A 14,656-nucleotide genomic window follows, 5' to 3' on the forward strand; every position below is an offset into this window, starting at 1 on the left:
TATCAACTTATTCTACTAACCTAACAGTCTACAACAGTCTACTAAAACTCTAATGAGAGCTAGTTGACATGTAGTTACAAAGTTACTTATAGTCAACAGAATGTTCAAAAGGGATCACAATAAAGTGTTACTGATACGCTATGGTTCGACAAATTTGTTTTGAATAAATTAATACTATTCTGAGAGTGAATGCAAAGCTCCTCTCGGGGGAACTCAAAGTTTCTCATCCCATTTTTTTTTTCCACCACCATGTCCCTTTAGGTGCTCCGTAACTAATGATTTCTGAAGGATCATGTGACACTGAAGACTGGAGTAATGATGCAGAAAATTCAGCTTTGTATCACAGGAATAAATTACATTTTTAAATAGACATATTTATAATATATATATATATATACAATATCAAACAGTATTAAAATAAACACCACTCTTTCATCATGCCACTAACAGAAATTCTAAATTCTAGCATAATTTGTGTGCTGTATATGTTAACCTGTGTTAAATAAATTTAGTGTTGCATTATTAATAATTCAACTTGAATTGCATCTTTTACATGATAAATTGGACATATGTTTTGACACTTTTTTTCAAACCCTATATATACAGTTGTTACCATGCTGGTCAGGCAAGGAGAGGAGGTGGATCTGTAGGTAGCAAATGTTTATTTATATTTACATACTAAAACAAAGACAGAACTCTAACACAGAGAAAAACAAGCTGAACAGCTTTGCTTGAAAACCAAAGAAAATATTTGACAAAGGAACTGAGGAAACAGAGCACACTAAATACAACAATGAACTAAACAAGAAACAGGTGAGCATAATCAATTAAGAAATCAGAAACCATGGAAACAAACTAGCAGAGTAAACTTAGAGGCCGTTTACACAATACCATTTTTCAACTAAAAACTGATTTTTTTTTAACGACAACGGCGTTTTGTGGGCCTGAAAATGCAAACTTTAAAAATGGGTTTCAAAGTGCATGTTTTTGAAAACGATACCATTATTGTCTCCGAAACTACAAAAACGTGAACATGTGCATGCGTATTACGTGTTCAGTTTCTAAGTGCGTAGTGCTTCTTTACAAAGTGACATCGCCAACTACTGGCCTGTAATGAATAATACAACGTTTTTAGTCCTTTTCGCAGATCGATTAAGGAAAAACTTTTCAGTTTTTAGTACATTGTTGTAGTGTAAACATACCCTAGAGGAACAAAGGACAAGTAGGTGGCGGGAATGCATGTACAGTTATGATGGTTTTCCAACTGCCATAAAACCTCAAAAGAAGAAGAAGAAGAAGAAAGGAACAAAAGACACAGGAACTAAACATAGGAACAGAAATCAAAACTAAACATGACAACAGTACATCTGCACATCATTAATGTGAGTGCTGGTGGTTTATAATCATTTAAAAGTGAGACATTTTAGTGAGGCATTCTTGCATAAAAAAAGCACAGACTGCCTCAGCAAGTCAGAAAACCCATTGACCTTCCCATTATCTTAAACAGACACAGTGTGCATTTCAAAACAACTAAACTTGCCCATCTGAACACCTAGTGCGGAGAGATGCTTGTCTGTATTCTTGTCTTCTCACAAATTAGTTACTGTGTCCTGTTGACTCAAGTGTTTTGCCTTTGCACAGTGTGAAGTTTGTGCACAGAGCAAAGACAGATGATTTTGGCCTCTGTTACTATGTCTGCTCCTCTAACCAGATACACCAAGCCAAAAATAACCAATACCTTCCTTTGCAAGAAACCAAACCAGCTCAATGCACTGGTCTCCGCAGATACATGGAACTTTCCATCAAAGAGACTCGTTAAAGATGGAGTGAACTCATGAAAGTTTAACGAGTCAGGAGAAAATCCTCTGAACCATCCGAGCTGGCACTAAACCAGGCACTGACAAGTGACAAGAAGTCAAGTAAAATATAGTTGCTAAAAAGGAACATTAAAAAGTAATTATTACATTACTGTGACTCTCAACAGAATATATATACTGAGGAATGGACTTCAATTAAAAGACCCCCTAAAAGTGTGAACAGTTATTATGTATTACATAATATAATATAATATAATATAATATAATATAATATAATATAATATAATATAATATAATATAATATAATATATTGGAAATACACATATGGAAACATCAAGGTCAGTTAGTGGTAAGGATATTCTTTTCGCAAAATAATCTCTTCAAACAAACACACATCATTATGGCTGATAATGCCCAGGATTGTCTAAAAATTTATTGTTTGTAATCCCAGCCTTATTCCTAGAAGAATGTGCATTCATGGCAAAAGAGCTGCACAGCGTTTCACAATGAGCTGGCACACACTTTCACAGTTTGCATCAGAACTAAATCCATTCTCTCAAGGATTTGTCTAATGGACTTGTGTGAAGAATAACTACAACTGAAATTTCAGTGCAGAGAATTTCAGTTTCATTTTCATTAGAAAATTAAGATCAAGTTTGTTCTGGCGATGAATTCTTACAGTTTGAGTTGTAGGAAGATGTACGTCTTTTAGAAAAAAAGGTAAACTCTTACCTCACCCCAAACTTATCATATGAAAACATTCGAAAATATTCGAATTTACCAGCATTTCACTAAAACGTAAATTGCCATGATGGTTATTATCATTACCTAAAACTAAAGCCATATATATATATATATATATTTTTTTTTACAAATTAAACGTTAATTATAATAAAATAAAATATTTAAAAGTAAATAAAATATTTTATTTCATTGAGTTTAGTTTAGTTTAGTGTAGTTAAACTTGAAATACTAAAATAAAAATGATAAAACTATAAAATAAATGCATTTACGTTGACACATTTAGTAGATACTTTTATCCAAAGAGATAAAAGAGATACTAAGGGTGTTTTCACACTTGGCATGTTTGGTTTGATTAAAAGGAACTCTGATGCAATCGGTCTGTTAGTGTGATTCATTTGAATAAGTGTGAACGCTGCCATCTGAACCCTGGTGCGCACCAAACAAGCGGGCCGAGACCGCTGAAAAGATGGGTCTCAGTCCACTTACAAACGAACTCTGGTGCGGTTCAAATGAAATATGAACGCAACACGGACCAAAGACATCTAAACGAACCAAAAAGAGGACATGATGTCTCATGATGTCCCCTTAAAAGGACAGAATGCTGAAGCACACCTGTTTTTTCTCGTTATAGTCATGTGTCATGTCATAGTCAAAATGCTAATGTGTACGCTAAGTGGACCAGGACTAAATGTTTTTTTTTTCTTTTTTTCTTTGGTCTGGACCAAATGAACCAAGCGAACCAAACTACAAGTTTGAACACACCCTAAAATAACACTTCCATCAACTATGATATTTGCTCAATGACATATGATTCAAAGCTAAAAGAATATGAGTCTTCCACAGAGGGTTTTCAGTATAAGGACCCTGGAGGAAGGACTGGGCATAGGAGATTGTTTTACTGATTGCTGTCTGTAAAGAACAGCAAGATTTTGTCCATGGCTCTGGACTCTTGACTTTGGACTCTTGACTTTGACTTGTCGACTGGTCACTGGAAGCAATGCGATACGCGGAGATTGTGATCAAGCAGACAAGAGACCCAGCTGAAATTCTTTCTTGTTTCTTTCTCCTAAACTTAGTCTCACCACATTAATGTTTAAAAGACACTTGACTTGCAGTTCCATATAAAATGAATAAAACTGATGACATTAAATTGCTTTAATTATGTCATTTAGTCAAGAGAAAGACAAGTAAACAAGTACACTTAATATGAGGTGAAAGTAACTTATGCTATTCTTAAGTGTACACGTGTCTACAGTGTGTTTTTCCAGGAAGGGCTCAATCCTCAACTAAGAGGACGCTTGCTCCTCTAGGGACATTTCGAGAATATGTGGACTTGGTGCTATTTCAATGTGGGATCCTCCCATGTTTGCCCAGGAGGCAAAGTCCACTTCTAAGTCTGACCTGGTGTGTGAACCGGTTGCTATATCAGTCCCAGTGGGAATATTGGTGGAGTTGGATGAAGAGGAGTCGTGTCCTTCACATCCTCCAGCATTGGATATCTGTTTTTTTACACCGTTTGTAATAATTGATGCCCTGATTTCCTCCCTTCCTCCTCCGTTGGTTCCATCCGGCATCCAGGTCTCTTTGTCTCGGCTTGTCCCGCCCGACTTCCACGACTCCTCATCTCCAGGCTGGTACCGCTCAGCTTCCAAGTTTCTCCGTCTCTGCTGGTCCCATCTGGCTTCTATGTCTCCTCTTCTCCGCTGGTCCTGCTCAGCTTTCATGGCTCCACCTGGGATGTCGGCTCCCTTGTCCCTCCAGCTCTCCCTCTGTCAGCTGTTGCTCTGCCTCCATCACGGACTTCCAGACTTATGGGTTGCACCTCATCCCTCCGCTTCTTAGGCTTTGTTGGGCTCCTCCTCAGTCTTCAGTCCCATCAGTTCCACCTCATCCTTCCGGCTCCACCTCGGGCACTCGTCACCATGGCTCTGCCTTGCCCTCCCGGTCCTCCGGTATTGCTTGGTCTCTCTGTCCATCGGACTCTGCCTGGATCTCCACCTTTCCCGGATTTACGTCTGTTGGTTGGGCTCATGACTCCACCCTGGCTCCTCTCTCCAACAGTTCCACCGTGGGTCATCCTCCTCCTGGACCTGACTGGGGACGCCCCATGGTCACTACCTCCAACTACTTCTCCATGGACTCTTCCTCCCTCAACTCCCCCATGGACCCACCCCCAGAGTTTTGGCAACCCTCCCTCCACTTTTTTTGTTTTTTGTTTAAGGCACCCTCCTGGTGCCTGGCGCCTAATGGGGAGCGGTGTAAATGTAACATGAGGTTTTTGTTTTAGTTTTGTACTTCCTAGTTTTCCTGTGTTAGTTCTTGTTTTCTTTGTGCCATGGTTATTCATTTGTTAATTGTTTATCTCCACCTGTTCCTTATTGTCTCCCTTCACTTAGTTTGTGTATATAATTTGTGAGTAAATGTGACTGCTGCGATTAGATCACGCACAGTCTTTGTCACATGAGAGTGGGAACACAGGGAAACAAAGAGGTGAACTCAATCTTTTTAAATCTTCACTTCTGCTTACCTGTTCTCCTGTTTTCTTAACCAGCAGGGCACATCTGAAGACAGGGGTAGTAACAAGTCATGACTGCTTAACATTTTAAAGCTCTGCACTTTGTCACTCTTTCTTCTCATGACAACCACCCATGTGTTTTGCTCTTCTAACAGTAAGTCTGTGTCATAGTCCATCTTTCCTCTGAGTCTGCAGCCCCAGACGCAACATTCATCATTCTAAAGGTCATCTGTCTCTGTCCTCTCTTTCTCCTTTGCTCCATATTTTTTCAATCTGTCCTAACTTCCATACCCACGCAATCAATACACTTCAATAGCTTTCTATTGTCATCTTACCATTTTCTCCTTTCCCTACCTTCCTAACAACATGGAAGACGCCCATCTCATTTGAACTCAAACATATGCTCAGTCCAAAACCTAAGCATCATTTTATGCAATTACAGACATAAATACTGCTATCTTAATTATAATGTCCAATAAGATGCATTCCCCATATCCCAATATGCCTACTCTCTTTCTACACAGTATGCAAAAAAAAAGTAGTATGTCTGAATTCATAGTATATTCATAAAACAGAAAGACCCTTGTGAAAAATAATTGCTCTTTATCATACTTTTAGGAAGAACTTATGCAAATAATACACTTTTAAACAACATAAGTATGAACTAAATGTGATGTTTTCACTTAATTTCCTGTTATTTACAATCAAATGAAAATATAATTTAGTTTAAATTTGTATTAAATGCAATTAGCTGAACTTAAGAGTGTTTTTTGACCCACTAAAGTAGGACTTTTGTAAGTTCATAATTACTTCGATTGTCTTTGAAATATGGTTAAAGTTACTGATAAATGTACTGACAAGCATTTATGGTAACCTGAAATATATAATGTCACTTCTATTAAAACTTGTATGTCATGCATTTAATATATTTGTAATTACACATTTGTAATGATAAAATTGCTATTTAGTTCATTTAAAATATACAAATTTTTTATGTAATATCAAATAAGACACTACAGTTAAATTATTTTTTTTATTTTTTTTTCATTTGATATTATTAGAACATACTTGAAAAACATGAAAGTGAACTCTCTTTAAGTGCATTTAAGTGGCCTTTCATTTCATTAATATTATATTATCTGCTTGATTAAAAAAAAAAAAAAAGATTTCAAATAGAAGTAGGCTAATTATGAAATTACAAATAAAGATGTTCTTAAGTCCTATGTAAGTCGGTCAAACAAAGCACTCTTCATTTAATATAAATTTAAACTATATAATAGGCTACATTTTCACTTAATTTGAAGTAACATGTAATAAAGTTTCAGAAAAACATTACATGCAGTTCACACTCAAGTATATTTGTTTAAGGTTTATTATTTTCATAATAAATACTCTTTTTAAAACTATGACAAAGTGCACTTCTTTTTCACAAATGACTGAGCGCTCTGGTTTAGGAAACAAATCACACTGTAAATCTATAAATCTCTCTGAATTGTATAATCTCCATTGCATGCACTTAAAAGTTGCTACACTGTCTTTTAGAATTATGCATATTATTGTTTATTGAATTAAATGTCCCCTTTCTCCCTGGCTGACCAACTTCAAGCAAATCTAACATTAGTGTTAACCTACTTCTGAATAATTAAACTACTGGAGTTGAGTTAAACTCAAGTGAATTATTCACTTGGGTGACTTAGAGGTAACATGGTGTTCCCTGACCTATATCTGTTTGAAAGATGCCAAAAAGACACAGGATCTCACGATAAGCCCTATTTTGACTTGCGTATGGTCTCTTAAGGGAATTTAAGTTGAATATCTGCTGTGCCGCAGTCTATGTAAGCACAGGTTATGTTTCGCCAGCCAGATTGAATTCTGCTGTGATAGGCTTCTGCAGTCATCAAGCTGTCAAGTGTTTTGATGTTATCGGAATGGAACGGAATAATTAAATAAGGTGTCCGACAGTTTGTCAATTTAAAGGATGGTCAGGAACTAACCGAGCCTAGTCTGATGAATAGACCAGTTTACATTGTAAATATTTCATTGATTATTTCCAATTAGTTTTAGAAAGTGTTTTAAAGAGGGCACCGCAATGCTGAATACAATACTGAGCCTGAAGAAGAGCTGGGTTTTCTTAAGCTCATCAAAGAGAATGAAATACCCAAATATTTTAACCTAAGGCAGTTTATAAAGAGAAAATAGAGAGGCCTTTATGAACACATAATTACAATTATTTCAGTTTAGTTGAAGACGTACAAAAAGACTATGCAACACTGTAAAAAATATATTTTTTTCTTTTGTTAAATCAGCTTAGGTAATTAATGTGGATTAGATAACATAATATTTTGATTTTCTGTTGATTAAACCAATCTCCTTAATTGTATTATCCTAACTAAAAAAATATATATATATATTTCAATGATCTCAAAATTGTAAGACAACCAGGTAACTTTTCTAAGTTAAACCAACAATAATGTTTACAGTGCATGAGATAATGTAACTATAACGCTATTACATTTGAGGCTCAAGGAACATAAATGGCGGACATTGAAATGCATTTCTGTCAAGCAACAAGAGAGGAAACTTGTGTCTTTTGTAAGTAGCATAAATAGAATTAACTTTGAATGAATATCGCCATCTTGTGGAGAGTTTAAAAATGACAATTAGTAGTAGCCTGCATGTGGACTAGAGTGTGCTTCTTGTTGTTGTTTTCTAATGCCTAAAAAGGATTCATGAATGTCACGTGATCACCGTCGGAACCGCTAACTTACAGGGAAGTTGTCGCGTTACTCCTGCAAGTGCAAGCACTTTTTTAACCAGTTATTTGATCTCTACGTCTAAAGGTGGTCTACATCCAATAAGGTGAGGTGTATTTACTTAAAATAATGATGTCGCGATATAAGTGTAATGAATGGGACAGCGCGTCTGGCGGTCTCAACAAATGAAAAGTGTTTTTGGGAGACTACGAAGGTAAAGGCTGTGTCTCAAAACTTAGTGAGCTTCCTACTTACACAAGCACCATAGATATATTTATGTTTATGTCTATGGACAAGCACTTGGAGCCATCATAACCGTGGACATGTTGCCCAAAAGTATCTAAGTAGGCAGCTCACTATAGGTTTTGAGACACGGCACTGACCTAACTTCCGTCTTAACAGATATGGTTTCATTTTAACCTTTTAGATTTGCTCAAATATATATATATATTTGCTAAATATAGCACTGTAAACTGAATGAAGTCACGTGGTCTAACTGTGACTTTTACCATATGTAGTCCTATTTTTGGTGGAAATGTTTTTTTCAATGTCATTTTCACCACAACCATTGGTTATCATAATGTTTACCAAGGTCATAGAAGTCTCAACGAAGATCTTGGGATGTAATAAGAAAATAAAGACAAAATAATATGAGCTAATATGAGAATGTGGAACTGGAAAAGTTAGTGTTTAATTGTGTGTATTTTGGATAGATCAAATGCTATAAAATAGAGGAAAATACAGTGTTCATGTGTGTGTTTTTTGGTTCTAACAGTATTATATTGTTTCATTATAGACATTGTGATTGCAAAGTACAAACATGTTCACGTCTGCTTCCCGTAACTCTCAGCTGCTGTTGTTGGATCAGAAGTGTGCTAAATGTCTGTTAGAGACGTACGTCAAGCGGAGCCTCAGCCTGAATGAAGGATGCAAGAAACATCAGCTGAAACAAGTCAAGAGGGTGGAAAGGAATGAGCGAGGAAGCCAGGCCAGACGGGCGTCCAGTGACCCCTCCAAGCCCTGCCTGTCAGCAGAGAGGCCTCTGAAGATCAGCACGTGTCCAGAGTGCACAACATCAGCATCTGATTTGCTGTGTACGGGCCTGAGAGCACCAAAGAACCAAGCCAAGGGGCGTTCTCCCTTAAGAGGTTTTCTCAACCTCTTCTCTAAGAAGAAGTCTGACCTGAAAGTGAACGGAGAAGGGGTTTTAGAAACAGACTGTGGACAGTCCACAACAGAACGGGGGGTTGACACTTCTTATGAAAGCTCACCCGGCCACACTGAGACTCTGAGGAAAAAACACTCTCTTAAAAAGGTCTTGTTCCGCGATCAACATGTTGAGCAGAGAGAGTCATTACAAACGGACTCCATTCCAGTTCCTGGCGGCGAAGAAGGGCTTTCAGATGGTGAGTCAGTGCGATATTGCCTAAAATCTTGATATTTTCGGAGATTTTATTGATAATGACAGTATTTTTTGTGTGTTTTTTTTGCGCTGGTACCTTGGCTGGTTTGGGCCTGCCATGGACAGCTGACTCGAGAAGCGTTCTTTAAATTCTGTGCGGAAATGAACGTTTTCATTAAGGAGCAATATCTGCCACGTTAAATTGATTTCCAGTGGCATTTTTTTAACCTTATTATATGTATGCATATTAATCTTTTATGTCAAAGTCAAGTTGTTTCACACCTGTATGAATTTCTTTCTTCTGTTGAACACAAAAGAAGATATTTTGAAGAATGTCAGTAACCAAACAGTTGATGGACCCCACAGGAAAAAAAACACTATGAAAGTCAATGGGGTCCATCAACTGTTTGGTTACTTGTATTTGCTTACATTTGCATGTATTTACACTGCAATTACAATTACAATTGCATTAATAATGCTATGAAATTTATGTTTTATAAATAGTATTTTTTTTTTTTTTTTTTTATTAAATGATACTTTAAATATGCAACCAAAACCTCCAGTTTGTGGTGGCAGTCATTGAGTCATTCATTCAACTGATTCGTTCAATTGGCTGATTCATTAATGTTGCTCGGAGACACACACCATCTGTGGCTTTGTTTGGAACTAATTTTATTTGCCAAATAGAGCAAAAACAGACAATATTGGTAATATTCTGTCATAAATGTAACACAATATTAACTTCTTGTTTATTGAACTGTTGTATAAAGTCAATATCACATTTGTAATTGTGCAGATATTCGGGAAAAAAATCCTGGTTGCTCGTGTGATATTGCTTAACTATGTCATATAGAAATACAGGGGGAAAAAATCAGATGGGGCATTAGCCTATATTATAAGAAGATATTTTAAAGAATGTTGGTAACCAATCAGTTTCTGCTCCCCATTGACTTCCATAGTATTTTTTTTTTCTTCATACTATGGAAGTCAATGGGGACCAGAAACTGTACATTCTTCAAAATATCTTCCTTTGCGTTTAATAGAACAAAGAAACTCATACAGGTTTAAAATAACTTGAGGGTGAATAAATGATGACAAAATATATTTTTTTTCTGGTGAAATAACGTGTCATTTAGGGAGTCAAGGTCTGTTCACACCAAGACTAATGTTCAATACAGAAATTCGGTGCAATAAACATTTTCATTTGAATAAAGGGGTGGTTGCACAACAATTTTAGTTTCCTTGAAATCGCATACTGTTTAGTAGGTACTACGTCTGGTTTTGAACCTGACCACTAAAATAAGTATGTTCTATATAGTATGAATGTGTGTATGTAATCTGGATGTACTACATTTGCCATGTTGTCATTATCATGTGACTTACCAGCGTCAATGTCATCGCTTCACCTCCATTCATAAATCCTCTCCCGTGGCCTCATGGGATAGTAAAGTGTCCCTCGAGTGCACACTTCAGAATCTCACCGGAAGTAGATCATCCAGGTACATTTTGCCTACTCTTTCATGAGTGCTATGAAAACCATTCAGCTCATATACTGTTTTTCGCCTGCTAATGCTCTATAGTATGCAAGTAACCATATTCAGACGCATAGTGAATGAATTTTGTGAGTTCCAAGGTTCGAGTTGAACTCTGAACTGTTTTCCCTACAGAAAAGGTCTGACTCACACCCAAATACAATGCAACATTTGAACATGCAATATACAACTTTCTTTCTCCAAGTCCTCAAAGGAGAGGATAGACCTCACCTTAGATATTTATCTAATGAAAAAAGTTTTTTTTCACGTCAGCATTTATTTAGGTGTTTCACACTAGGACGTTTTTTTATTTTAATTTTTTTATCCCTGAAAGCAATCCCAGGCGATCATTAACATCCACATCACATCCCTTTGGACTGAAAGAGAATCAACTTTAAAATGACCTTTAAAATTGTTAGCCAACCCTCAACACACATCAGCCAGACATTCATACAGAGACTCAAGAAAAAAGTTGCTCAACAACAGTAAGAATACAGACTTATAAGCTGCAGGTTTGCAGCATTTCAAGAAAATGAAGTAGATTATATATTTGTTACATTTTGAATGTATTATTATTTGTTAAATGTCAGTGACCCATCTCTACACTGACTGAATAGCAGAGGAAGAATCTGGATCCGGCTCTGTACTCTTGTATTTGCTATTGTTCGATGAAAAAATCGGAATATGTACGTAAAGTTTGACTTCCTTTTTTCTCCACGACAGGCAGGTGTCAGAAATGGAAATTTCTTGCGCATCGTTTTGTGTACTCTGGCAACTGGAGCATTTCTGCTTTTCTATCAGCGGTCTGGGAGTGAATTTGTATTTTCATTCAGCCTGTCTGCAAAGTTTTTGTGCCAAATATTTATGCTGGTGTGAACAGGCCTTCAAACTTAAATGTCATTGTTTCATTGGTCCATATACATCAACTAAATAAATAAAAAACTTGTGTATGTGAATGGTTTCTTGTTTCCCTTCCTCTCTCTGTAGTGAGTATTATACCGGACTCCGGTAATACATACTTTGAGAGAGTTTCAGAGGAATTGGAGTGGATTGTGAATGAGATCCAGTTCAGTCCGGAAGATGATTCTGCTCCACTGCCTTCTAGTGCTTGCGTAGGAAATAGCAGGTCTTCAGGTGATTCTCTATGAAACATAACTAGCAGGAGATCCAGTCAATTCATGTTTTTAGAGCAGAATAAATTCCCCCAGATTACTCTGGGGGATCTGGCTCTGGGAGATTTTACTTATTAATTGATTTATTCAAAGCTTGTTTCAATTTATCACTAGTTGTAAATGTACACACTTGTGTCTCCTCAGGTGATGACAATACAGAGAGGATTATCAGCTTGCTGAAACAACATGGAGATATTATTGATCAAAAAGTTAGCATTTAATCATTACCGAAGTTTGAGTCCCTATCATTTGACATAATGTTCAGCCATTTGACTGTTATTCACTATATACAGAAGCTATTTTAAGGAAAAAACAATTAATTATTAACACATTTTATTACATGGCTCTTTAGGACATTGCATTCTGACTGCTCAATCACACCATTCTGTGGTTTATTCGGTCATATTGACCAGCATGATGACAATTCTCCTTCTAGATCAGCAAGAATAAGGGTGTCCAGGACTTCCTCCAGAAACTGACGTACAGCTCCTTCCAGCAGCTGGCGGATCGCTATATATCCCAGATCCCCAGTCCTCTTCCCCAGACCACAGACGCCTCCCCTGAGCTGGTCAAACTCGCCTTCACCCTGGACTTCACTGCTAAAGTAGCCGGACTGTGCAGCCAGACGGTCGGTCGAATCATGGGGTTTGGTTATCAATACCTACAGGATTCCTTCACACAAATGTGTGCGGCCCATAGACAGGTAAAAACAGATCAGGCAGCAAATAGCAAAAGCATTTTTTTTGCTGTAAAGTAGTGGACCACAGTTGGGTCAGAGTAGCAAATGTAACACAAAGAAGGTTTGGCATATTTTCCCACTTTAGCATTAAAAGGGTTAGTTCATAACCTGGTTAAAACCAGACCATTCTCAGTAGTAACTGAGTTATGGTCTGGCAAAGCCTCATTTCCAAAGGGGCGTCGCCAACGGACGTCGCTCAAATGCCTCTGGGCGCAATTGGATAGACCTACAACCAATCAGAGCGATCCTCATCGTGTAAAGCCATATGCTGCGACCCCGTGTGGTCATGCATCTGTGTTGATGCATTTATAGCTGTGACAGAAGCTATAGAAATAAACACATCTTTTTTTTTTCCCACTGGGGTCCGGGAGGAAGTTTTGAGTTCTGAAATTCAATCTCTTACATCAAAGTTAGTCATTAAGTTAGTTCTAATTATTTCCTCATTTTGTTTCCTGTTTCTTGTAAATGGTTTCAGTTGATTTATTGTAAGTGTGCAGTTTGGTCATTTCTCATGTTTTTCATTTCCTGATAGGTGCCTGAAGATTTGGAAGGACAGAATACCTGTGATCCAGACTGACAGCTTATTACTGTGAAGTCAAAAACGACAAATGGTACAATAGGGTAAACTCTGGGGAAAAAATATTGTGATATATGTGCAGCTGCTTGTGTGAACAAGCCAAATGTAGTAGTATGTTTAAACTATAAGCTTTATAAAATGAACGTTTTGTTACCATTGTATAAACTACAAGGACTGAACCTAATGTTGAAGCTGTGAATAAGAAATGTTTCTTGGGTGCCGTATCATCTGAATGATCTGAATGAACATGTGACACTGAATAATGATGCTGAAAATGCAGCTTTACTGTGACAGGAATATTTATTGTAATATCATTAAATTGTAATAACATTCAAATAAATGCAGCTTTCTTTCAAAAAAGACTATATAATCTTACCAAACTTTTGAATGGTAGTATGTATTAGAAATAATCTGCACTGTGACATTTTAGGTTAAACCACGAGAACATTTAAATAGTTTATCAGGGTCTCATGCGTGTAACCTCACAGAACCGATATTTACGCTAAACAACATTATGCTTGGGTATAAAATGTAAGATATGGATCTAAAGTCATCAGGTTGAGCTTTTAAAAGGTAATTCGTCGTGCTCTTTAACTGAGGAGCTGGTGTCTGTGGAAGGACCAGCAGATGTTTGTTCTGATGGTGGGAGAGGATGTTTCTTCCAACTGCATGATTGAGACCAAGCTTTGATATGCTCTCTTTTGTGCCATTGTGCTGAAATGGTAAATGGTTGCCATGAAATAATGGCAGTATTTGTTTCTGGATGTGAACGGCAGCAGGGCAGTGGTGTCTGGGACTGTATTAGCCACCCTTGACATTTCAGTGCGTCCTGTAGAAACACATTCTGCATTGAGCACCATTGCTAATCAATCTCGAACAATTCCTGGAGTTTGGGATTTGATGTCATCGGGGTCCTGTGATCTAACCACGGCTGCGTACGGAAACTTAGGCAGCTGACTTGTTGACTACCTCATCAGGCAATGACTTTGCGGGCAGAGTTTATGCACGAAGGTGCCTCATGAAACTGATTTCAGACAGACTTTTGAGGCAGCGCAACGGTTTAATGATCTACATCAAAATAGAGTGAATGTTTAATTACTATAAAAGCAATTTCTCACTAGAAATGGCATCAGATGTGGAAAACGTTGGTCAAAAACACATTTATACACGCAACTTTCAGACGCCATCTTTATTTATTTTTTGGCTCAACTGTTACAGAATGGAAAGCACAGGATTGTGGGATATCAAAGGCAAATCAATCAGATGAAGGCATCTCAGGAAGTGAAACTCACATTGGATTTTATAATTGGTCGAACTATTCTTTAACACAAGTCATATAATGATTGCTAGATGAAATAATAACAACTAATAAACAACAAGACATGGGTCTTCAACCCTTTTGGTG

At 37.2% G+C, this 14,656-nt stretch overlaps 1 protein-coding gene across 1 annotated transcript; it reads left to right on the forward strand.

The window, feature by feature from the left end:
- The first annotated feature begins 7,800 nt into the window (after positions 1–7,800).
- Positions 7,801–13,606, forward strand: LOC311302002 (uncharacterized protein). Its single transcript, XM_084427496.1, has 6 exons — positions 7,801–7,935; positions 8,626–9,235; positions 11,751–11,897; positions 12,080–12,144; positions 12,372–12,638; positions 13,207–13,606. Exons 2-6 carry the CDS (start codon positions 8,650–8,652, stop codon positions 13,249–13,251), a joined length of 1,110 nt encoding a protein of 369 aa, XP_084283622.1. The 5' UTR covers positions 7,801–7,935; positions 8,626–8,649; the 3' UTR covers positions 13,252–13,606.
- Positions 13,607–14,656: the final 1,050 nt, after the last annotated feature.

This window comes from Rutilus rutilus (genome assembly GCF_951802725.1).
Source record: "Rutilus rutilus genome assembly, chromosome: 13".
Lineage (NCBI taxonomy): Eukaryota > Metazoa > Chordata > Actinopteri > Cypriniformes > Leuciscidae > Rutilus > Rutilus rutilus.

Coding starts and splice junctions, on each gene's coding strand:
- LOC311302002 (XM_084427496.1), top strand. CDS start 8,650: ATGTTCACGTCTGCTTCCCGTAACTCTCAGCTGCTGTTGTTGGATCAG. Junction 9,236..11,750: donor CGAAGAAGGGCTTTCAGATG/GTGAGTCAGTGC, acceptor CTCTCTCTGTAG/TGAGTATTATACCGGACTCC. Junction 12,145..12,371: donor GAGATATTATTGATCAAAAA/GTTAGCATTTAA, acceptor TTCTCCTTCTAG/ATCAGCAAGAATAAGGGTGT.